Source organism: Typopeltis vanoorti, chromosome 9 (assembly GCF_054136105.1).
Source record: "Typopeltis vanoorti isolate ZY-2024b chromosome 9, IOZ_Tvanoo_1.0, whole genome shotgun sequence".
Classification (NCBI taxonomy): Eukaryota; Metazoa; Arthropoda; class Arachnida; order Uropygi; family Thelyphonidae; genus Typopeltis; species Typopeltis vanoorti.
Window position 1 is genome coordinate 43,357,854 of NC_143557.1, and position 25,128 is coordinate 43,382,981.

At 33.5% G+C, this 25,128-nt stretch overlaps 1 protein-coding gene across 1 annotated transcript in view; it reads left to right on the plus strand.

Moving 5' to 3' along the window:
- The window catches only part of nonC (serine/threonine-protein kinase Smg1), a 1,124,353-nt gene that overhangs the window by 136,810 nt on the left and 962,415 nt on the right, over positions 1–25,128 (plus strand). Inside the window, exons 9-10 of the mRNA XM_090398044.1 lie at positions 10,168–10,424; positions 19,891–20,160. Of these exons, the coding sequence (XP_090254170.1) occupies positions 10,168–10,424; positions 19,891–20,160 (527 nt within the window). The remainder of the gene's footprint in view (positions 1–10,167; positions 10,425–19,890; positions 20,161–25,128) is intronic.

The window sequence follows — 25,128 nt, forward strand, 5'->3', positions numbered from 1 at the left end:
TTTTTCGTGCCTTGTGGATCTGTTCCCTTAAAAACGCTTTTTCTAGCCGGGCATAGATACGGAGCACTTTAACTGATGTAAACTTCTTTAGTTTAATGCAGTTGGGTATTAAGTTGCTGTCTCTACATCATTTCAAAAAGGCTAGTTGATTAATTAACATGGAACTACGTATCTTTAGCTTACCGTAGAGGCTGCACTGCTTGTGGGTCAACTCTCCATGGATTATGATGACTTTCTTTTAAGGTTACACGGTGATCAGCATTCATATTTAAGAATTTAGGGACACAAAATGTACGTGTTGAAATGATTATTTTACTGATTATTAATAAAATAACAATTGACGGTTTGACCCCTGTATCGAGGTCATCATCAGAAGGATACATGTGTATAGGAACCAAGCTACATGCTGTTGCACTCTAATAAAGTTAAATTAAAACTACTTTGTTAACTAATCTTTTTCTTAGCCTGACCTCTAGCGATAAAAAAAAGAAATTATATATATATATACACACATAATGAAAAAAAAAAAAAATAAAAAAATAAAAAATAAAAATGAAAACTACAATAAACTATGCTCAAGTCCTCACGTACTAAGATTCTTCTGGAATTGTACAGTTCATATTGTTATACTAAGATTTTCTGGATTTGTACAGTTCAGGTTGCTATTGTGAATGTTCCGAGAGAGAGGGGGAAAAAAAAAACACTTCACAAGTCTTTTTGTATTGAAATTTTTCTTAGTGGTTGCTATGAAGGTTGCAGATGGGTCCTCCACATTCTTGGAATAATTTTTATTCAGATTTGGATTATGTTTGAGCATTTCACGTGCCTTTTGAATTTCCTCTCAAACCAGGTTTTGGTGCTGTGCAGGGACTTGGTACCTTTCCAATCATTTCTGTGGTATGTTTGGAATGCGTGGTCAGAAAGGGCAGTTTTTCCAAAATGGAGGTATTTAATATGTCGTTTGTGTTCATCCTTCCTGATTGGAAGGATGAACACAAAAGATTAGTTAACAACATAGTTTTAATTTACCTTTATTAGAGTTCAACAGCATGTAGCTTGTTTCTTATACACATGTATCCTTCTGATGATGACTTCGATACAGGGATTGAAACGTCAGTTGTTATTTTATTAATAATTAGTAAAATAATCATTTCAACACGTGTTTTGTGCCCTTAAATTCTTAAATATGAATAGTAAGTTCTTGTTTGGAAGACAGAAGAATTTTTTGCATCACTTACAGAGAAAAACCTATAAGTTATAAGATTTCAGTTAGAAGTTTTTGTTGTTAGAGGCTGGTGATTTGATGTTTGAAATCAGAAGAGGATAAAATAAATTGTGCTGAAGAAACTTTCCAAAGAATAAACTGCATTCACACCAAGTTAGGTTTGTCGTTTTACTCTTGTTGACAGATAGTTAAGACATCATTGAAATATGATTGACATATAACAAGGAGGTATGACAAGGATCTATATTTAATTTATTTTACATTTGTCAGAAATGTCATATAATAAGGTGCCAAAATAAAGGTACACAAAAGCCTACAGTTATATGGGTGTAATGGAATATTTTAACTAGCCATATTAGCCCCTTTTTTCCACCAGTTTATCTGGTGTTTTTCATCCCGCAAGCAGGCAAACCGGCCCCGTGAAAACACAGGAATATAGCCAAGAATACCTTGAGGCATAGGAGTGACCATTCTATCCTCGTATTTCGGTTCGAAATCCAAGCGTGCTTGGAAGGCTGTGGGCCTTAAAGGCCTGTTAAAACCATTGGGATAGATAGATAGATATTAGCCCCTGCTTAAGTTATAGGAATTGAAAGATAATTCACTATTAGTTGTATGAAAGAAGATCATTTGCTTGTAGAAGCTCTAAGGGAAATAGGAAGATGTAAGATTACTTTACTTATGTACTTGTGATGATGTTTTAAGGGAATGTGAACTAGGTATATTTCTAAATACTTATATGGCTGACACATAAAATAAAATATACAATTTATCAGATGACTCCAATATATTTCATACATGGTAACATGAACATTGTCAGGGAGAAAGAAAAGATGACAGTGCTTTCCTGTCAACTCATCTGCGACTGAGATACAAGCTAGTAAGGACATGTTATGTGATTCATACTTATGATTCATGTTTTGAATGTAGTTACTGATCGTCCCTTCTGTCTCTCCCTGATGATGTCCATGTTACATTGGATGAAATATGTTGGAGTTTTTTTTAATAAATTTTGTATTGTTTGAAATGTGTTAGCTATATAAGTGTTTAGAAATAAACTTGTGATATTCCATAATTTGTTGGATTTAATTTATTAACATAGTTGTGAGAACACAGTGTTTGATTTAGTCAGTGAGTGTTTTTAAATCTTATTATTATATTGTTATGAACATAGTGTGGTCATGTGAAACCATTGCATAACAGATAGATGGCAGCCAAGTTGTCAAATGTAGCATGCATATACGCGTGCATACGTGTGTGTGTGTGTGAGAGAGAGAGAGAGAGAGAGAGATGTGTTCATTAGCAGCAGGGCCAGCCTTCTCTATAAAGGGGCCCGGGTGCAAGAAATCTTTTGGGGCTCTAAAATATTTTTCAAAGATAAAAATTAAAGGATTCGAAATAAATGAATACAGGGGTTGAAACGTCAATTGTAAAATTTGTAAAACCTCTTACCTGCAAATGATTTTGGCACAGGAAAACAAAAAAAACACATTCGAAATATAACAGGTTAGCATAACGTTTACTGAACACAAAACAAAAGTATTAAATAATTAAAATAAATAAATATTTAACACAAACAAAAGTAACCTGGCTCACCAACTAGTGCACAAAAACTATTTACAATTAATTATTGTTTAAAGTAATAAAAAAAATTAATTTAAGCACATAAAAAAATAAATAGGTTTACTATTTAGTGGCCTAATTTTACTGACACGCATATTGCTTAATATGTATTTATTTAAATATGCGATTTTTTTTTTGCTATGTCATTAATCATTTCTGAAAAATTACAGTTTTTGGCAATTTCCCTTTCGATGCTTAATATAGCAAGTGCATTTAAGCGTTCTTCGCACATACTTGACCGAAGATAATTCTTTATCAATTTTAATTTGCTAAAAGAACTCTCTGCACTTGCTATAGTTACTGGTAACGTAAAGAAAATTTTCAATACAGTTAATACATTTGGAAATATTTCATTATAACTATTATTTAATATATATTGCAATATGTCTTGCACGTTATTTACATTTTTTTGGTTCAAGATCAATTCTCGTAACAAATCAGTTTCCTGGATTAAGTCTTCATTTACATCTTTATTTACTGTAATATTTTACAAAATTCCTTGAGCAGATTTCTAGTTCATTTTTTTCTAATGTTTTTATATCAGTGATTAATTTAAAATAAGAAATAACATTGGGTATATTTTTAAATCTAACATCTATTTGTACAATAACAGTATCAATCACAATGTTGAAAAAGCGACATCTAAATTCCTCTATCGGATTTAGTAAAACTTCATCTTCTGCTAATTCGGAAAATAATCTTTCTTTTTCGAATTTTTTTTTTTTCAGTGTAGTCTTCGGAAATATTCAAGTTTCATGCTATCATTTTGCGTCATCTAAAAATTTGTTAAATTTTGATCTTAAATTTCGGATTTAATTTTTAATTTTATTCACTAAATTAAAAGCAGAGTCAAGAACAATTGTTTTTGCTTGAAATAGTTTGTTGATATTATTAATTTTTGACAATATTATAAACCACACCGATAAAATAAATGGCATTTCTTGTAATGAATCTAGTAGACTTTTAGCTTTGGATACCGCTCTGTTATCGTTACTTGCACCAATAAATTCTTCTAAAGCATTATAAGTTTGTTCAAACTGTTTATACACTGCTTTGACTGCGTCTTCTTTGGCTTCCCATCGAGTATCACATAATGGTTTAAGCGTAATATTTAAATGCTTTTGTATAATTTCCCACCTTTTTGTAGATGCAGAAAATACACAGTATAAACGTTGCAAAATTCTGAAAATTTTTTTACAATGTGTACTACTGGAAGCAGCATCACAAATTATCAAATTAAAAGAATGAAAATTAAGCAAGGTACATAAATTGCATGAAGGTTTAAACTATTTATTCTAGATTGTATGCCTTAATATGTTCCCTTCATATTGCTACCGTTATCGTATGCTTGCCTTCTACAATTCATAATATCTAAATCAAGCTCACCTATTCTTTTTAAAAGCGAATTTGCTAGTCCTTCACCAGTCACATCAGTTACTTCAATAAATCCTATAAATGACTCATTTATGATTAATTTTTTGTCTACAAAATTTACATATCTAATAATTATTGAAGTTTGTTCCTTTTGAGAAATATCAGGAGCACAATCCATTTGGATACTGTAATATATGGCTGCTTTTATATCGTCTTTAATTTTATGAAGGACTTCATTACCTAATGCAGCAATAATTTCCTCTTGAAATCTATGCGCCAAATGATGCACAATACTTTTTTCGTATTTTTAATTCTGTTTACATGATCCATTAGCACAGGATCATATTTACTTAATAATTCTATTAAACTTAAAAAATTTCCATTATTCGGCGTTCCTATTGTTTCATGGGATCCTCGAAATGACAGATTATTACTTGCTAAAAATATGATTAAATCTACAATTCTTTGGAATAGTAATTTTAGACTTTCCGTTTCTTTATTTATATTAATTTGATTTGTTCTGTCAGCAGTCGAACATAAATTAAGCCTCTTTAATAATTCTTGCCAAGCAATAAAAGAATTAAAGTGATCAACAGAAAGCTTATGATCTCGAATTACAGATGACAGCTTTCTCCATTTATTAAAACCATATATAAATCGTGTGTTGATTGATCTTTTCTTCTACTTTTGGAAAATAATACACAACAAAAGCAAAATACTGAGTCTTGAGTTTTGAGTAAACTAACCAGCTGCCTGCGAAGTTGAGTTTCACCATTTGGCATTTTTTTTTTAAATAGTACGATATAGAAAATGATCTCCCTTCAACATTCTTAACGCATGCGTCTTGATGATGTTGTTTATGTCCGGTTTTAACACAAAATAATCTAAATTTATCAGTTATAATATTTGGCCACAAACCTGGATCATTTATATTCACTTGATCACCATCGTTATTATTGTTTTCTTCGTTATTTGCTGTGTCCAAAAGGTTTGTATAATCAGATGCGTATTTTTCGATGAATCCCACAGTTTCTACATTTTCGTTGAAAAGTTGTGTAGCTTGTTTGGAGTTTTCTTTTTCAGTTGAAGTTTGAATCGCAACTGCTTAAGTCGTAGCAATTTCGTTGTCAGATTTATTTTGTAGCCATGAAAACAAATCTACTTGTGACTTTTGAGATTTTGCTTTTCTTCTTTTTTCTTTTCTGCTGATTTCCTTTTTTGACACCCAGAGGGATACTTTCTTGGCATGGACATTATGGGTTAGGCTTTGCCTGTCGAAGAAGTAAATAATATTAAATATTTTTATCCCATGGATTAACAAAAAGTTAAATATGTACATACTTTTTACAATATTACAAAATTTTAGAAACACTCAAGGTATATGTTTATTTTTTTTGTTTGTTTACTTCAGTACACCAGTTTCACCCTTATCTATCACTATAAACCGAGTTGAAATTAATGTAGTTGAGATCTAATCACGTGCAGACAACACTTCATAATCCTGAATATTGATAATACATTTCACATAGCTTTAAAAATAACTTACCGTATTTACTGGAATATAACTAACTGGTCCTTGCGTATAACTGGTCTGCAGATGCAAGTAAAAGCAGGTCTTTTTTTGTATCACTGAATAAGGTACAAACATTTGCAGTCTGTGTAATATATTTCTCAACAAATAGTGCAATTAGAGACAGCTGGGATAAAAATGGCACTAATTAATCGCATGTCCCCCCCCCCCCCCCCCAAACTATGCTATTTAGCCGCAAGCAAAACCATATGCTGCACTGGCAAACACTAAAAACTAGATGTGTGGGAGTCTGTCCCCCCAGCTCAAATGAAGAGCAACAATAAAAATCAACAGAAAGTGTTAAAATTCGTAAACATGTTAAAGCTAGGAAATGTATAGTAAATATTGTTATGGCACGTTCAGATATTGAATTTGGTTGAAGAGAATTAGCATTTCAATTCAAAAATTGTTTGCTGACTTTTATCTTTGACTCGTGCGATCTTTTGTTAATACCGCACCAATCGTATGCACATATCTTTACTGGCCTAGTACCATTGTTGTCTGTTCATTAGTCATTTGTGAAGGATTGTTCATTAAGTATCTCAAGTCTTATAAATTACTGCTAATTTTTGCTTGAAATAATGGGAAAGCAGATGGTGCTGTTTGGGTAGGATGCACATAAGGAAACTGCTCTCTAGGCAGGAAATAGCAATTTCAATATATGCAGGGATTTTACAAAAAAAACTGAAAACTTTAGTTTCCAAAAATCAATGTAAAGGAAATTTGCTTTTATATCTAATAAGTTAAACATATTAATTGACAATAAATACTTCCAATCCATATTTTAATGACTTGCGATTTAATAAAATCCAAATACACTTTAGAAAATGGATATGTTCTTTACGAAACATGAAAAGATATATCAAATGATGGTAATGGAGTCACGCCACGTCTGGATGCCTGACGAATAATGCAACAACTGAACTGGACGTTATGTTGGAGGTTTAATGGATTTTTTTTTACAACACTCAGAAAGAATTAAATTAGAATTTAATACTCCTATATTTCGTCCTAGTCACTAGGACATCTACGGGGATTACAAAAACAATTACTGTAACATGTACACAAAAACTTACAATACTAAGCCCAACCACGTGGGTGACACTAAAGTCCTATCTAGGTGGAGCGCCCTCTATGGGCGGTAGTAGGTGGCCTGGAATGTAAGGTGGGACCTCTGGTGATGAGGGTTTCCCAAATCTTCGGAAGCTTAATGCAACCGTATTTGTTAAGATTTGGTTGGTTTCTGAGAGCTGCTGCTGCTTCTAAGAAAAGTCTCTCTTTCTTGAATTTGCTGTGGTGGAGCATGGTGGTTTTCTTCCATGATACTCTGTGGGTGGTGTCCAAAACATGGTCAGCCAAGCCTGAATGGCCATAGTTGTGTTTAACGATGTACGACTTATGTTCCTTGTGGGCTTAGTATTGTAAGTTTTTGTGTGCATGTTACAGTAATTGTTTTTGTAATCCCCGTAGATGTCCTAGTGACTAGGACGAAATATAGGAGTATTAAATTCTAATTTAATTCTTTCTGAGTGTTGTAAAAAATCCATTAAACCTCCAACATAATGTCCTCACAGCACTTAAGCCTCTACACAAGAACTGAACTGGACAAAACTTGTACATCAGTATATCGCAGAGATATATCGATAGCTTGGAAATAGGATGTTTGTTTCTAATTTTCTTATTACTTATTATTATGAAAAAGTTGGTAGAGTTTAATTAATTATTGCATTTTTATTTGGTATAGCTGTACTTAATAAAATTGTATTATATTAAGTTAAAATATGTGTCAGTGAAGATGTTTGAAATGTATTTTTTTATTTAATTATTTTTTAAGGTGAGCCCTGGGTTGCATGCTGGAAAAAAGTCATTGGCATGCCACGTTTGACAGGCATGTTAAGGGTTGTCCACCCCTGCTCTAGACTAACGATATATAAAGAATATAATATTTTTTGAACGGTTTCAATAACGAGCTAAATGATATAAATGTGTAACCGATTAGAAAAAAAACTAATGATGAATCAGGCATCTTAGCATTTTAGGGTAAAAACAAAATCATGTTTGTTAATTTTTATACACTGCATAAACGCATCAAAAGGGTTAAGCAAAAACCCTAATATAATAGAGAAACACAGAGATATTATTATTACTGGGAGCCCTAAAATCCTGTTGATGAAATCCTATCAGTTATAAGCAAAATTAGAAGAAAAATTAAAATAAAATAAAATAATATAAAATAATATAAAAAAAAATATGTTTCCGCAAATGTGTACCGACTGTGCCCACTCGATCGTGGGACCCGGGTGCATTGCACCCACCGCACCTCCGAGATGGCTGGCCCTGATTAGCAGTAGTGAAGGAAAGTTGAGAATAGCAAGTGACTGCATCTAAAATGTTCTAAAAGTGAATGACAGAAACATGTGTGTCTGGCACTCACAAAAAGAAAAATGCATTTGTTGCATTTTTCACAAATGTTTCCTTAGTAAAACTGTTAGGATTTTTTATTTTATTTTTTAAAACTAAAACAGTTATAGTGAACTTTTGCTGAGGGAGTATTTCAACCCAGAATTATAAAAAGCTTTTGTAGTGACTGCTGGAACAGTTTGTTATTGCTAATTCTTCCTCCTACAAATTTCCTTGAAATAGCATTTTCTCTGTCTCTTTATCAGGACTTTTGATGGTTTGTTCTACCGAGAATGAGTGATTGAGTTTGTTGTTACACAGTTTTGTATAATGGGAAACAGTTGTAGTTCTCAAGAGTAACATCCTCAAAAGTGGGCATTCATGAGCGCTATGAATTTTTGACAAGCTTTCATTAGTCTTTGTAAGAACTTTATCCTCTTCTTATTATTGAGATCATTAGCTCTTTTAGTTATGCTAGATGTCGACATCCTTAATCATCTTTTGATATGTTTATTATTATGTTTAATAGAAGGAATAAATTTCAAATATTAACTTCACAACAGCATTTTATTTAAAATATTAGTTTGCTTGTGCAATTTCACCACAAGATATTACCGTTCATTACAAAATGAACTTTTATATTCTTTTATTATAATATTCTTCTTTTATATTCAAAGTCGTTTGAATATAATGTAATTCAAGTTATGTTTGCTTACCTGAAGACTCTTAATATATGAAATTGCTAATAATTACCTATTTTCTTTCTTTATATCGAACTAAAGTTCTTTTTTTTTCCCCCTATAATTAATTATTCACTTTGTCATTTTTCTTAAATAAATGAAACATTCTGGTTTCTTTTAATTCAGTCTTATATTCTGGCTTTTAGCATAGTCAATTATATTCTAAATTCAGTTTTGTTGTACTTTAAACTGTTCTTTGTTAGAAGCAAACCCCTTTGGATTGAAAATTATATACTGCTTAGTGCATGGTCCTCAAGCAGTTGGTATAATATGGTTGCTATTTCACTTTTCATACAGTAATTTGATTTCAGTATCAACAGTATCTCCCTCACTCACTGTCTTATGGAGAGAAAGCTATTTGAAATGAAATGGAAACAAACAACACGTGGATGTTTTCTATCCTTTTATCTATTGCACTGTTATTGTATATTTAACAAATGCAAATTCTTAGAAAGTGAAAGAGAAAATAGAGGGAGGCATCATCACTTTAGAGTGATGATGCCTCCCTATAAATGCCACGACTCAGGGCACAAAAGAAAGAGGGGGAAAAAATAAATAAAATAAACTATAAAATAATAATATTAATGCCATTTACAATTAATACAGTTTTAGCTCTAGCTGGCAGTAATGATACTGTTTGCACCCAAAATATTTGATTTCCATCCTGCTACAAGAGAAACCTATATAAAACTTTCAGTGAAAGCTGAATTATCCATTCTCATGTAGGAGGTGGCTTGGGTTTTCTTTCTTAGTATGTTAGGTTTCTTCCATTCACCAGAACATGCAAATTAGCCAGCATGCACATAATTCATTATACATTTGCCTCCTAGCCTTAGTTATCTTGATATAATGTGTACAATAAGCTTTCATGTTTCTCATACCATTCCTCTTTGAGTGTTTTCCATAGCAAATATGCATTGCTATGGACATAGCAGTGTGCATTACTCATTTATCTGTTGCCATGACATGATAAGCATCACAATCCATTTTTCATTCTTATTGGATATTGTTTGTTAACTCTGGCATTACATGGAAATGTTGTTTATTTTGAGATCAGTGATTAAATTATAAACTATTAAAAGTTGTAATTATTGCAGTGACATTTGTTGAATGCCAAATAATTCATTTTATACGAATAGCAGGAGAATTTTTCTGTATTTGAAATAAAGCTATTAAATTCACTGATAAAACAAATCAGCTTTACAGTATGTTATTTTTTTTTATTTCTATTACAGCTAATGAATGTTTGTGCTTACTTCTTGGCCTTATCCAGTCCCATTCAGTTGAAGCGTTAGATCAGCTCATCTCATATATCAATATTTTACAATCCCGTCCACCATCTTTCATGACAGAAAGTCACATTACATCTGTAATTCATCTTATGTCATCATTTGTGAGAGAAATAAATAATAATTTGCCACTAGAATTTGTGACAAACATATTTTCTTCATCTTCATTATGCCAGTGTCTTCGATTTTCACCTTATCAGATGGTAAATATTTATTTATTGTTTGAATATTTTTCTAATGTAAGTTCATCACTATTTGTAGCGAATAAATTTTATTCAATTTTTTAACCATCACTACATTGATTAAAAAATAAAAAAAAAAGGTTCCTTATGGCTCATGTAACCTTAATGTGATCTTAGTATGACCAGCAAATTTGAAGAACTCTAAAAAAAATTGTATTATATTATATTATAGGTGTTTAATGCATGTAAAATTTTGAAATACAGTGATATCATGTGTCTCAAATCACTGCAGACTTAGTTTAAGCTTTGAAAGCATGAAATATTAACTCTTCTTGTTGAAAGTTTTTTCACTTGGTTATACTATAAATTAAAGATACCAAGAAATTATATACTTGGTTTAATCCTTTATCCAAGTGTAAACAAACAAGTATAAGGCCTAAGAATTCAAGTTTCTCAAATCTTGGGAAGTTTAACACAATTATATTTCTTAAGATTAGGTTCCTTTTTCGAACCGGCTCTTAATTCTAAGAAAAATATTTCAAGTTTATATTTTTTGCAGTGAAGTTAAAATTTGCACAGCAAAGTATCCAAGACATGGTTATCTAGAGCTGACTAACCATAGTTATAATGACAGACATATTTCATTGTTTTTCTGGGTGGATGTTGGCAGATCTCCTAGTTTGACCATGATATGATAACTTGTAAGAAGAAGAAGGAACCTTGTAAACACCTGGAACAGAAGTGGAGTAAAATTGATCCTTAAGAGAGTGGATAAGGGCCAGCTTCTGACGAGGTTTTAAAGCAGTCCAGAGATTATATTACTTTAGAGTTCTGGCTATTTTTTCTGAGGTGTCTTGGATATAGGGAATGGTAATAGCATTAATAGACAGGAAGGTCTGGCAAATAAAAGAGAATTCAGCTGAAAGGAAAGCCTGGGTAGAACAGAGGTTGGAGGCTCTGTTAACATCATGTTGTCTAGGGGAGGGTAATGCAAAACCGTGTTAGTAGGTTTTTATATATATATATTATTATTATTATTTTATTTTTTTGTGAACTGCATTCTGTGCTGCTGGCTATTGAGGTGAAGGAGGAAGGTATCTGTGTCTGAGACACATGGCCAAATAGGGAACACATCATCAATATATCTTAGGCAGAAAAAGAAGAGGTTTGAAAATGGCAATTTATCATGGGATTGTTTTTCAAAATATTCCATATAACAATTGGCTGGTGGGGAGAGCCCATGGCTGTTCTCCTCTGTTTATATATGGTACCCTTCTAAGAGAAGTAGCTTGCATGGATGACAAAATTGAAGAGATCAGTGATGTCAAGGAAAAGGTATTTTTCAGTAAAACTAAAGTGTCAGAAAGGGAGATATTGGTAAATAAAAAGATGACGTCTGAGTTCCTCATAATACCATTATTATTTGAATCAAAGATACCAAGAAATTATATACTTGGTTTAATCCTTTATCCAAGTGTAAGCAAACAAATTTGTGCCTGAACTATTTTCAGGACTGGGGCAACTCGTAAACTCGTATAAAGAAGCTAATGGCTTCACATCACTTGCCTTAGCATACCATAACAAATCACATCTCCTTGCAGACATGTGTAATGCTATGCGTTATGGGAAGGGTCACTACCCAGACCAGTTTCAACCTTTATTGAGGTCTCATCAATGGGAGAAAAAATAGCCGAGGTGCAAACTTGTTTGCTTACACTTGGATAAAGGAATAGACCAAGTATAATAATTCCTTGGTATCTTTAATTTATAGTATAACCAAGTGGAAAAACCTCCAACAACTTTCTCTAATCCAGAGTATTTTAATAATAAGCTGTGACACCTTTAGGCTACTTGTATATGAAAATACGACTTTTGCATTACTTCAACATTAGTATCACTTGAATTGGTATTGGAGAAGGATGAAACCCTGGGAGGGTAATGGATGGCATTGCTGTAGCCAATGAAGTTCTAACTGAGGCTCAGCTATTGCTGTTACCCTCCTGCCATTATCAGAGCTTTGATAGCTCAATAACACCTTATCCCTACACTGTCCTCGACAGATAACGGGGAAGATGAAAAGCATTCTTGCTTCGCCCCTTTAAGCCATGCCTTATAAGATATAAGGATTAGTATCACCTCTTGGTCTGGCTCGCACTGATGAGACCTCAATAAAGGTTGAAACCGATTTGGGTAGTGACCGTTCCCATAACGCATAGCATTACACATGTTTGCAAGGAGATGTGTTTTGCATTATAGGATACTAAGGCAAGTGATGTGAAGTCATTAGCTTCTTTTATATGAGTTGCCCCAGTCCTGAAAATAGTGCAGGTGCAAACTTGTTTGTTTACACTTGGATAAAGGATTAAACCAAGTATATAATTTCTTGGTATTTTTAATTGATAGTATAACCAAGTGGAAAAACTTCCATCATTATTATTTGAAACAAAATTTTGAATTAAAGAAGTCAAATGATGGAATTTTTGATGTAAGTGGGGTTAAAGATTTAGTTAACTGTTTGTCTAACTTAGATGGAGTCAGTCGCATCCACAATGGGATGAAGAGGGTTATTAGGTTTATAAATTTTAGGCAATCCATATATCTGGAGAGGTGGGAAGAACGAAACAGTTTTTGTTTTTTAATTATTTTAAGAGGTGACATTTTTAGCCTTTTTAATGTTTACCTCTGAGAATTGTTAAACCAGCACATAAGCCTAAATATTTGCCTACTAATTCTATATGTAGTAGGCATATGAAACACACTTAGGTGATGGCCACCTGTTCATATTTTTGTGATTTAATTCATTTATGTTAAAATAAAAAATAAATTAAGTAATATATATGTTATTTGATTTTCATGCTTCCATAGCTCAGTTGATTTCAGCAATGCCCTTTGGTTGAAAAGACTGGTTCATTTCTCATCTAGGATGTGAAAAAATTTTATCTGACATTTTCATTCCAAAGTGAGTTAGCATCTCACATTAAGGCAGCAGATCTTCCTCTCCCCCCAAAAAAGCCCTCAGAATTTTCATTGTTCAAACAGGCAAACCAGTCAGAAGGACATACTCAGTATACTGACATAGGAGAGTATGGAAATAAGATTAACTATCCTGTTCTGTTGTTTCTGGTTTTTAAAGCCTTCATGGTGTGCTGTGGATCTATGTGTAAGTGTAAAACAGGAAGGAAGGTGATTCCCATCCATGAAAGTTATTACATATGTAAGGGAATGTTCAGCTGAGCCAATTAGGTTCTTGATCGTTTTGTAATTTGAGTCTTAGCTCAGGAAAGATCCCATGGGTGGTGGTGGTGCAAGATGATGTATCTATCAAACCTATCTGTATATCTGCAGTGGTGGTGAAAATTTTAGAGAAGTTGGTAAGAACTTGCATACAGAAATAGATGAGCTGTACTTTGCAAGGAACAGCATGCATTTACCAAATGGGGGGGGAGGTCATTTCTGTACAGTTTGCTCATATTTTATAATGATGTTATTGCAAATGACAATGGCTGTTATTTACAGTTTTAATAAATAAAGTTATGCACTTTGGAGAGATGAGATTTTTAACATCATATATGATGGTGGGATTATTCTTGGAGATACTGAAGAAGATAAGACTCTTGAAGCAGGTAGATTAGATGTTGAAAGGTCATATAGTAAGGATTGCAAATACCAATCAGGGGATAATTTTGAAGCTGAAACAGATATTGACAATGAGTAGGTCATTTTGCTCTTTAGAAGGCCTTGATACAATGTGACATGAACTACTAAGGACAAATCCAGTTTCTTTGGTTCCAAGAGGATGAAGATGCTGTGTAGAGGATGCAAACAAGTCACCAACATAGTATCCGGATTATGGAGTATAGATTATGAGAGTGTGTGCACTGCAGACACTGGCAAGCAGAAGGAGGAAGGGTGATATGAAAGAGGCCTGTAAACTACCGAAGGTGTTAGAAGATAATGGAGTTTTTCATTTATGGAAGGTTGTGGAGAGTACTACAGAAGCTCTAAAGTTAAGTTTCTGTGGCAGTTAAGGAAGGTGTAAAAGCTAAAACTTTCAAAGCAGTAAGTGAATGAAATAGATTGCCTGTTTTGGCGAAGTGTTTAGTGGACCTAGTGTGAGATGGGTTTATGAGAAGGAATGATAGCTGTTGTGGGTCATATGGCTTGCATTCATATTTTGACCCCAAGTGTCTCATGAATTACAAAAATAGGAAACTAGATTTATGTACTATTGACCCTTGAAGAATGTGGGCTTGAACTGCGTAGTCCACTTAGAAGCAGATTTTTTTGAATAAATATATTGGAAAAACTTTTGAAGATGTGTAATAATTTGAAAAAACTTGCAGACAAACCATGTAGCCTAGAAATATTAAAAAAATTAAGAAAAAGTTATGTTATGAATGCATAAAATATATGTAGATACTAGTCTTTTATCATTTACTACCATAAAATATACAAATCTATTATAAAAATTTAAACTTTATCAAAACTTGCTCACACAAAAAAGCTTACAGACCATACATGGTGCCATTCACAGTAGAGAGAAATGTAAAGAAACGTAAAGATGCAGTATTAAATCATAACCGATAAAATTAACTGTTATTAATTAATTGACTTGCATAAAATAAAATTTTCTAGCAATTCATTCATTAGTGTATAGGCTAGGCTACTGCGAAGCATTCGTGTCGATTGCACTAGGCTACCATAACAACAATCACATTGCTGCTTCTTCATTATCAATGCGTGAATCGTTATACCTGTAAATAAATATGAATTTCTTTTTTCACATTATCTTTTCATTTTTGACGTCTAGTGTTAGTAATACGTATAACATCTATAGTATTTTGTATCATATAAGGCAGTATTGATGTAGGTATGGATAGACAGATGATTCATTTTGTAAACAGACATGTAAACTTACAGTATTGATATATACAGTACATTATCTAGATGTATTTTCACTTCCTTATGATTTTCTTAATAACATTTTCTTTTCTGTAACTTACTTTATTGTAAGAATACAGTATATAATACATATAACATACAAAATATGTGTTAATCAACTGTTTATGTTATCAATAAGGCTTCCAGTCAACAGTAGGCTCTTAGTAGTTAAGTTTTTAGAGAGTCAAAAGTTATACACATATTTTTGAACTGCATAGGAGGGTCGGCACCTCTAACTTCTGCTTTGTTCAAAGGTCAATTATAAGTTATAAAAGAATTACTTGGGGTATAGTTCACCCACCATTTGTAGGTCTCTGCTTGGCGTCTTGCCAAGAATAGTCAATTCATGCTGAAGGAGAGAAAGAAATGAAGGACGTACGAATTGGTCACCAACACGCAAAATCATGTACTTTATAGGTAAAATTTTCCAACTGTTATACAAGCAACATAGTTAACTACAATAATCATAAAAGAGAAGTTAATTTTCCGACCTGTAATAATAAACAACTCATCCCACAATACAGACTGATTACCCTATTATCAGAATGGATTCTCCTTTTTCTGACATGCGCAGAAGTGTCGAAGGATCTCTAATCGGTGGGCAATCTATATTTGTGTTCTAATTTTTTAATTTTAACTTTGAAAAACTGAGTAGTGAGATTAAAAGTTCCTAATAGCAATGTCATTTAGAAATGATTTCTAATTTTAAAACATTGTAGTTAGACTTAATTGGAATCTGATCTTTGTGTGCATGTGTAAGTTGTAACAGGTTCTGTCAGAACACATTGTACACATTTAGTATTTTATACCTTTATTTTTCCATGTAATTGAATGTAGTCTTCTTGAATTACATTAAAATATTTTGTCGCAATTCTTGTGTAAAAGTTTTAGTGAACTTAAAATCTGTTCACTGCATATTGAGTATAGGATATTGTGACTCTGTATCATTTCTCAGCTCATGATATATTAATTTCTTCAAAATTAGGTTGGCAATGAACTTTTTTTTCCTTAAGGAAGTCGAAGTGTGACAGTTGCTTGACTGATCATGTATTGTATGTTTGTAGCAGTTTTGAATGGTATAAATGATGCCAGAACCACAAAATAAAAATTATTTATTATTAAGTTAAAAATATTTTTCTTGATTTCAAAACGACATCTTCAAATCACAAATTACAACTTTTATAAAACACACACAGTGTAAAAATTCGATGTTCCCAAAATAAATTATCTAAAACATCGACTTTCTACAGAATGAGTTCACCTGAATTTTCTTGTACAAATGTATATTTTATTTCTCTATGTAAAGCTATCTGTATAAATAAGCCCAAAGCACATTAACTTGCTCATTGTTTAAGAAGGGATGTAGAAGTATTGAAACCAAGAGCATCGCCCGAAATTCGGCATGTCTTTTGAAGATTGTTTGCAAGACCCGTTGCAGGTGACCTTCAAGGTCAATATTGAAAGGGCATGGCGCGAATCAAAAAGAAAGGCCCATAGGCAAGATTAAGTCAGTAAAGGGAGGAAGTAAGATGGTCGGCGAATTTTCGAGAAACATTATACAGGGTTCTCCAAACTACTAGCAAGACTCGCACGGGCACGCTAGGGGTCCCAAAAACTTAATCAAAGGTGCAGGGACTCTGGTGTATAAAAGGGTTGGTTCGAAGAAGAAGGGCTTCCTTTTCTTCATCCTGAGTGAACCATCCACGAGAGAGGATCCAAGGTGTAAGTTCCGGAGGGGAGGGCGGAGAGACCCATCCACTGATGTCGTTCCAGTCACAGCCAAAGATATCTGAAGGCGATAGTTAAGGAGAAATCTTGCTGTAAAGGTCCTGTAGTCGAATAAGTGTGACCAGGCCTATGCAGAAATCCTTTTCCGGGCAGTTCAAGAAGCCGGAACGCCTACCCTATATCCCCCCTGCTGCTACGACTATTCATCGGTGTCCGGTGTCGCTTCGAGGAGAATTCCAAAACACGGAAGAGAGGAGAGAAACCCCACTCAAGCGCCGGAATAAGGAAAGAAGGACGGAAGACACATACAAGATAGGAAGAGACCCATGTGAGTCTACATATTCATTTATTGTTTATGAATTAAGAAAGAATTCCCTATCGCACTGTTAAATTGTCTAGTTTAAAGAGATAGTATTTAGATTATCTAAGGTTATCTAGTTTAAGGAGATGGTATTTAGAGTGTTAATATTTCTCGTAAATGTGTGTAATCGCAAATGAGTGAAGCATTAGCGCAGTTAATTTCCCTTGGAGAAAAGATTGAGCTATTGAAATTTCTTTAATTGATTATATGCGTACTTGTGATTGAATTTTGTGATAGAGTATGTTCCTGCTATTGTATCATTGGAATGTATGAAACTCAATGAGATGGATTGTATAAATATAATTGCCTAGATTATGATTAAGTGTTTAAAAGGAATGAGATTCTGAGAGATATATTTGTATACATGTATGTTGTATTTTGATTGATGCTAAATTAGGAATGTCAAGCGCAACTAATGATTTCATGTTATAGGTATAACTTCCTGATATTTGTATTATAAAGTATGCTTGTTGAAGGTCCAACTAAGTAAGTGCGAGAGAATTTAATAGAAACCAAGTTGAGTGATTGAGAAAGACTAAGAATTACCTTTCATAAATGAATCTTGTGATTTCAAGTGATACGTATGATTATTTGATCAGAAATTAAACTTGTTGTTATTGTTGATAAAAATAGTTGTTTGATTCAATCTTTTTGCAATGCACCAATCCAAAAAACACTATTTCGGACCTGATAGCTGAACCCCAATGATTAGTAGTGATTTATGAGTAAATTTTGCCATGACTGCAAACCTTGGCTAAAATAGGATATAAGTCATTAATTGATCTACTAGGATATAAAAACTCTTTTGCCTATAGCAGAATTTCAGAGGTGCAGTCTTCAATCAAATAAATATCTGGAGATCCCAGGCAATAAAAATTATACTTAAGATAGAACAATAAGAATATCAAGTTAAAGAAATATATATAAGCTAAGATATACAGAGAACAGCCCTCCCATATTGTTACAATTACGAAGACCTCACAAATATTACAACAGCATTGAACTAGTTCGCAGAAACAGTTCAAATTGTAGCTAAAGAGCAACCTAATGGCTTCTTGTGGGAACCCTCTCTAGCTGGACAAAACCAGTTTAATTCAGAGAAGTTAGACTAAATGTGGTCTTAGAATGACTGTCTTCTAGATTTTTCACTGATTAAAGCAATCACATCTATTGAGGTTAGGGAAATGTGTCATAGCTGATGTTGAAGGCAAAATCATCCTTAGGCTTCTTTCAACTTTGGGGCAGCATAGTCACTTTCATTTAATTTATTGCATAAAATAATGAATGAAGGGATATTCAGAACATGGTCTGCAAGTTCTGACTTGCCATACCAATGATAGGATATATAGTTTTTATGTTCTTCAAGGAATTTAACAGATCTGGTTTCAAAGTAGGCTTTGCAGGTATGTTGAATTTTATACACTCCAGAATGTTCAATAGGATTAAGCTTATCCTTTGCAGAATAAAGTAGGCTTTGCAGGCATGTTGAATTTTATACACTCCAGAATGTTCAATAGAATTAAGCTTATCCTTTGCAGAATGGATAAAGGCTAACTGGATGTGTTATTTGAAACTGGCATGGCAATTTTATTTATATAGTGTTTACTAGACTAAACAGGGGACTCGATCTGAGTGAAATAAAAGGTAGAGTTATATTGAAAAGACAGATTTATAAGCAAGTTTTAAGAAGTCAGATTTGAAATGTTGGCTGAAAGATATAATAATTAGTACAGAAGAAGTAAAAGTTTTAAAATAGCAACCAACTTTGGAGACCCAGTGGCAGTGTGAAGAAATAATGGATTCATTCAGCTGGCAACTATGTTTAAGTGTCTTTCAGTATCAAAAAATAATAACATGGTAGTAGACAAAATTAAAACAGTCCTCAAAAAGATGTTATATAGAAGTCTTAGGAAGTTGTATAGAATCTTAGCAAGTAAGTCAGCATGTGTTCTTAGAAAATATAGAGAAATATGTAAGATATGTGTAAGAGTGACTAAACAACAAAAGTAATGTTCTGAAGAAGGTGTACTCCCCTGAATGGGCATGACATGAAATGATGATCTAAAATTGTATATAATGTATTTTTAGTTCATTTTGTATAATTATAGTGTGGTTTAGTAAATTGGGATTTATGGAAATTCTGTTTAATAAATTAAAACATGTTAGTTTGTAAGTTTTGTTACAAATTATAACACATTTTGTCAGACATTCTCTATCACTGTGGAGGAAGTTAAATAATGCTAATTCCTGTCATCCCTAGGTCTTTGTAACAAATTATTCATCAGTGTCTAACCAAACTAAAAAGAAAATATTTATTAAAAAAATTGCAAAGATTTTTGATGTAATGGTTGTGTTTTTAATTGTTACATTTCATAAATAAGTTTTTTTATAATTAATTTCACTTATGCATTCCTAAATTAGTTAACACTGACATTAAAGCAAAACATTAAATTTCAGGTTCAACGAGAAGTCCTTGCCTTACAGCGTGCCATACTAGGGGTGAAAAATGTCCCTATTTTAGAAGAAGCATATAGGTGTATTTTGGCAGATCTACAAGCAGCTTATTCTGTTATCCTGGAATCAGAATATCAACCATTCGTTGATATACAGTCTCAAGATAAAGTTAAAGCAACTGTGAAGTACACTCCACTTAAAGCTGAAACGGCTTTATTATCTAATTTATGTGCTCTTACAGAAATTGGCAATGCCAAGCATTCAATTATTGGAGTAAGTATTGCATAAAAATAATCTCTCTCTGTCTCAAATAAATAGGAGTTACATTAATATGAGTGATATATCATTGCTTTTATCTTTTCTTGTAGTTTAAAACAAATGGTAATGATCAGTTTTGATATTCAAGTTATGTTTGTAGTAAGAAAGAACTGTGCCAATCATGTATGAATGTATGGAGCATTGCCATAATCACATATTATTTGATGTAGCTTAAGCCATTCCACTTAGGAAAGACAAGTGAGCTCATCAGTAATATCATTTGTTATTTGCACTGTTCTGCATAGATGATATGGAACCTTAGTAGTATTTCTTTAGTGGAACACACCTGTATATCAATTATTGGTCATATAAAGCTTTCCTGGAATGAACATGAGATGATCTAAGAGTTTATCAAGCAGATCATGGACATATAGATGTAATCCCTTTCTTTATTATCTTAATAAGAAATTTGTTAGTTCACCCAGCATGATTTACTTCCACTTTTATGCTGCGGGTACATTCCATTTCCACTACTGCTTTAATGAATTATCTCCTTTGATGTACAGTGATTATATATAAGAAAAGGAATGAGGGGCACCATGTCTTGTGAGTGACGTGGGTTTTCATTATTGTGTGGTCACTGAATTTGTTGGCGTTGGTTGGCTGAGTAGAATGTAGTTTCTCCAAACAGCTGGCTTTAGGTTTGAATCCCACTATGCCATGGATATTTGTGAACATTTTTTGATGTTTGGTGAATGTCATCTTCTTGTGAGCACTACCCCCACTTACTGCAGGCTTGAAGTGTCTTGAAAAATTCCCCTGTTTGATTTCTAGAGCAGACTTACTTGATTATCTAACCCTTAGTCCATCCATTTTTACCAGGATTCATGAATCACTCAATCAGCATGCTTCTTCTAATGTGTTTATATTGATGGGATTCATATGGTAGGCAAGTATGGCAAGCCACCTAGTTTAGGATATTCAACATTAAACCTCTTCATGGTCTGTATGCATCCTCGTATTTTCTTGCCTTTTCTGCTTCGTTTGTCATTTCTTCAGATGATATAGAACATATCCTGAAAAGAGCAGTATATGATTTAAACTCCATAGTTAAACAATATGGAGTGAAAATCATTTGCAAAGAAAACAAAAACAGACTTTGTGTAGATCTGATTATTCTCAGTCAGAAGTATCATCATCATCAAATTCCTGCCATGTACCCTCAAGGGGTGTACAGGATATGATAGTACTACATGAAAAAAATTACATCATTACTTACTTCCTATCTACAATTTTCCTCCAAATCAGTCTGTTACTTGTCAAGACTCCAACATTATCAGATCTTATATTTCTGTCGTTTAAGGCACTTTGTACCGTATCAATCCACCTATATCATGGTCTTCCTCTGGGTCGTTTTGCAGCCAACCTGGCAGAGAACACTTGTTTTGCTAATCTTTCCTCGCCCATTCTGCTTAAGTGACCATACCACCTGAGATTAGCTCTGCTAATGCATTCCTGGATGCTGACAATGTCAAGTTCTTTCCTAATATCCTCGTTTTTAATATGATATTGCCATTGATGCCATCTGTTCACACCTATTATCTTTCTCAGGACTCTCATATCTGTGGTCTCTAGTCTTTGGTCAAGTGTGTTACTTCTGATCCAGCTCTCAGATCCATAAGTTAAAACTGGTTTGAACACTGTCTTGTATACAGCTAATTTAGTGTTCCGACTAATTTCTCTCTTATTCCATATGAATTTATTCATTTGACTTCCTACCATACCAGCTTTTGATTTTGTTGTCTTTTTCCATATTTAATTTACCATCTTCACTAAAAATCGTGCCTAAGTAGCTGAAATGTTTTACTTGTTTTACAGGTTCTCTGTTCACAACACAGTTGACATTTTCAACAATTCTACCTATTTTCATTGTTTTTGTCTTTTTATTGCTGACCTTCATACCATATCTATTACAACAGTTATTCGATTTAGTCAGGGAATCTTGCAAACTTGTAGCAGATTTATTTAGAAGTATAACATCATCATCATAAAGCAAAGAACTGACATTAACATCTCCAATTTTGATATCATGTTTAATACCACTTTCCTTCATAATGTGATCCATATAGATAATGAATAACAGAGGGGATAATGTACATCCTTGTCTCACACCAGATTTAACATTAAACCATCTTCCTGCTGTACTTCTTTCAATTGTAACTGCTGACTTGCAAATCAGATAAAGACTAAGTATTGCTTGATATAATGCCCCATTGACACCATATAACTGCAGTGTATTGAATAGCTTCTCTCTTGGCACCTTGTCATATGCCTTTTCCAAATCGACAAAACTTAAATATACAGATCTTTGTTATATTCCCATGCTTTCTCGACTATTTGTCGTAAAGTGAAGATCTGATCCTGACAGCCTCTATTTGGCCTGAATCCAGCTTGTTCTTCACCAAGCTTTTCTTCTACAATTCTTCTCAACCGTTTCTCAAGTATACTTGCATAGATCTTGCCAGGAACACTCAATAGGGAAATACCTCTGTAATTCTCGCATGCAGTTTTATTTCCCTTTTTATATATAGGTACCATGAGAGCTCTACTCCAATCATCGGGAATTCGTCCCTCTGTCCAGGCTTTCTGAACTATGCAGTGCAGCCGCTGTAAGACTCTTATACCACCATACTTCAGCATTTCTGGTCGAATATCATCTACTCCTACCGCCTTTCCACATTTCAAGCCTTTGATGGCTTTTTCTACTTCAAGTATGGAATTCCTGACTGCATGCCTGGTCAGTGTTTTTTACTACTGTGCTGTCATCACCTGCTTGTTTCATTTAGCAGTTTTTCAAAGTTATTACTCCATATATCAAGGATATCTTTTTCTACCATTTTCATGTCACCTTTATCATCTCTAACTCCTTTTACAGCACTCTTTCCTCCATTCCTAAGCTTCTTCAACAACCTCTGGAATATTTTGCCACCTTCTTGATATTTATTTTCTATGTTCTTGCCAAAGTCCTCCCATGACTTTTGTTTAGCTAGTTTTACACATTGTTTAGCATTCTTGCATTTGTCTCTATAATCTCTAAGAGCACAAGCTGACTTATTTGACAGGAACTTTTGATATGCTTTCTTCTTTTCTTTCACTGCCTCTTTAACTTCCTGTGTCCACCATGGAGTTAAGATTTTTCTATCCTTGCAGACAACCTCACCACATACCTCTCTGTCTGAATCAATCAGGGTTTTCTTCAAGGCTTGCCACTGAATCTCCATGGTTTGATTTCTGTTCTCGAACTCTCATTTTTTCTTCAATAATATTTATGTATTTTAATCTACAGTTCACATCTGAGAGCTGCTCAACTTTTATTCGCTTTAAAACTTTCTTACATGTCATTCTTTTCAATATGAAATTCAATTTTATCCTGTTCAAGACTAAATAGTGATCACTTCCAATTTCAAATCCTCTGTACACTCTGGTGTTCTGCACCAGGGAGAAAACATCACTATCAACAATAACATAGTCAATGAGACTTTTCTTATTCCTAGCCTCTTCTCTCCATGTGAATTTGTGCGCATTTTTATGTTGGAACATTGTGTTAGTAATAACCAGTCCATATCCTGAGCAAAAATCCAACAGATATTTGCTATTATGATTAGCTTTGCTCTTTTCTCCAAATTTTCCCAAAATATTTTTGTATGTCTCGCAATCATTTCCTATTCTGCTATTTAGATCCCCAACAAGGACCAACTTTTTCTTTTTCATTGTGTCAGTTGCTTTTTCTAAAGCGTCAAAAAATTCCTCCACTTCTACCTTAGTAGAACCTCCTGTGGGACCATAGGCACAAATAAGTCTCATTGTCCAGTTCCCCATTCTCATATTTGCCCACATTACTCTACTTGAGACTGACTGCCATTCAAGAAGATTAGCCTCGTATTTTGTGTTGAATACTATGGCTACTCCTTCTTTTCCTTGATTGTTATTGCCTGAATATAACATTTTGTATTTATTGCTGAGAAAGATCTCACCAGTTTTGGTCTTTTTTGTTTCAGTCACCCCTATTATATCGATCTGGTACTTATCTAATTCCTCAGCTAGCTCCATTTCTTTGCCATTCAGGCTTCTTACGTTGATAGTACCGATCTTTAACTCTGGTGATGTTTAGTTGGGGTTTGTTTTCAGATTTGTTCCGGTAGCCGACTTTTCGCTGTTCACCCTGGTTCCCTGGTGAAAACAACTGGGGCCTTGTTTAACCTGCCGACGCCAGCTGGCATGAAATTTTGTCATGTTGTACCATCATTTTTTTTTTTTTTTGGTTTAACCAATAAGAATACAATTTGGTCGGCTAAATCCCAAATTGCAGCCCATCTTCGTTCATTCACTATCCAAGTAGATATCCAACAGGGTGCACCACAAGAAGGTGAGGATTGGACATTAGGTCAGAAGCCTTGGTCGGTTCTCCGCATTCCTTTAAAGGCTATGTGGAGGTCTCCTCTCAGTTATACAGCTTTGACCCTTAAGCACCCCGTCTGAGGTACTTAAGGGTCAGAAGTAAAATAGCTTTAATAATAAATGGAATATATAATTAATCATCATCATTATCAATTTCCTGATATGTACCCTCAAAGAGTGTTCAGGCTACTATGACACTACTATGTGATTAAAGTTACATTATTACTAATCTCCTGTTAACAAATTTCCTCTAGATTAGTCTATTAGTTGTAGGTTTCTGTGGTTTAGCAGTTCGTAAGAAAGATTCCAGTAATCGGACCACATATTTATTAAGATAAATAACAATAAAAAAATAAAAAAATAAACCCGACAAGTTCGTAAGGCGTTTGAACTTACATCCTCAGGGGTCAAAGGTAACTAAAAGTTTAAAACACAAGAAATGAAAAATTACTCAAAATAGTCCATTCTATGATGTTATGGCCATCTAACTCTTGATGAAATTAAATATCCGAATGTAGTTTCAGT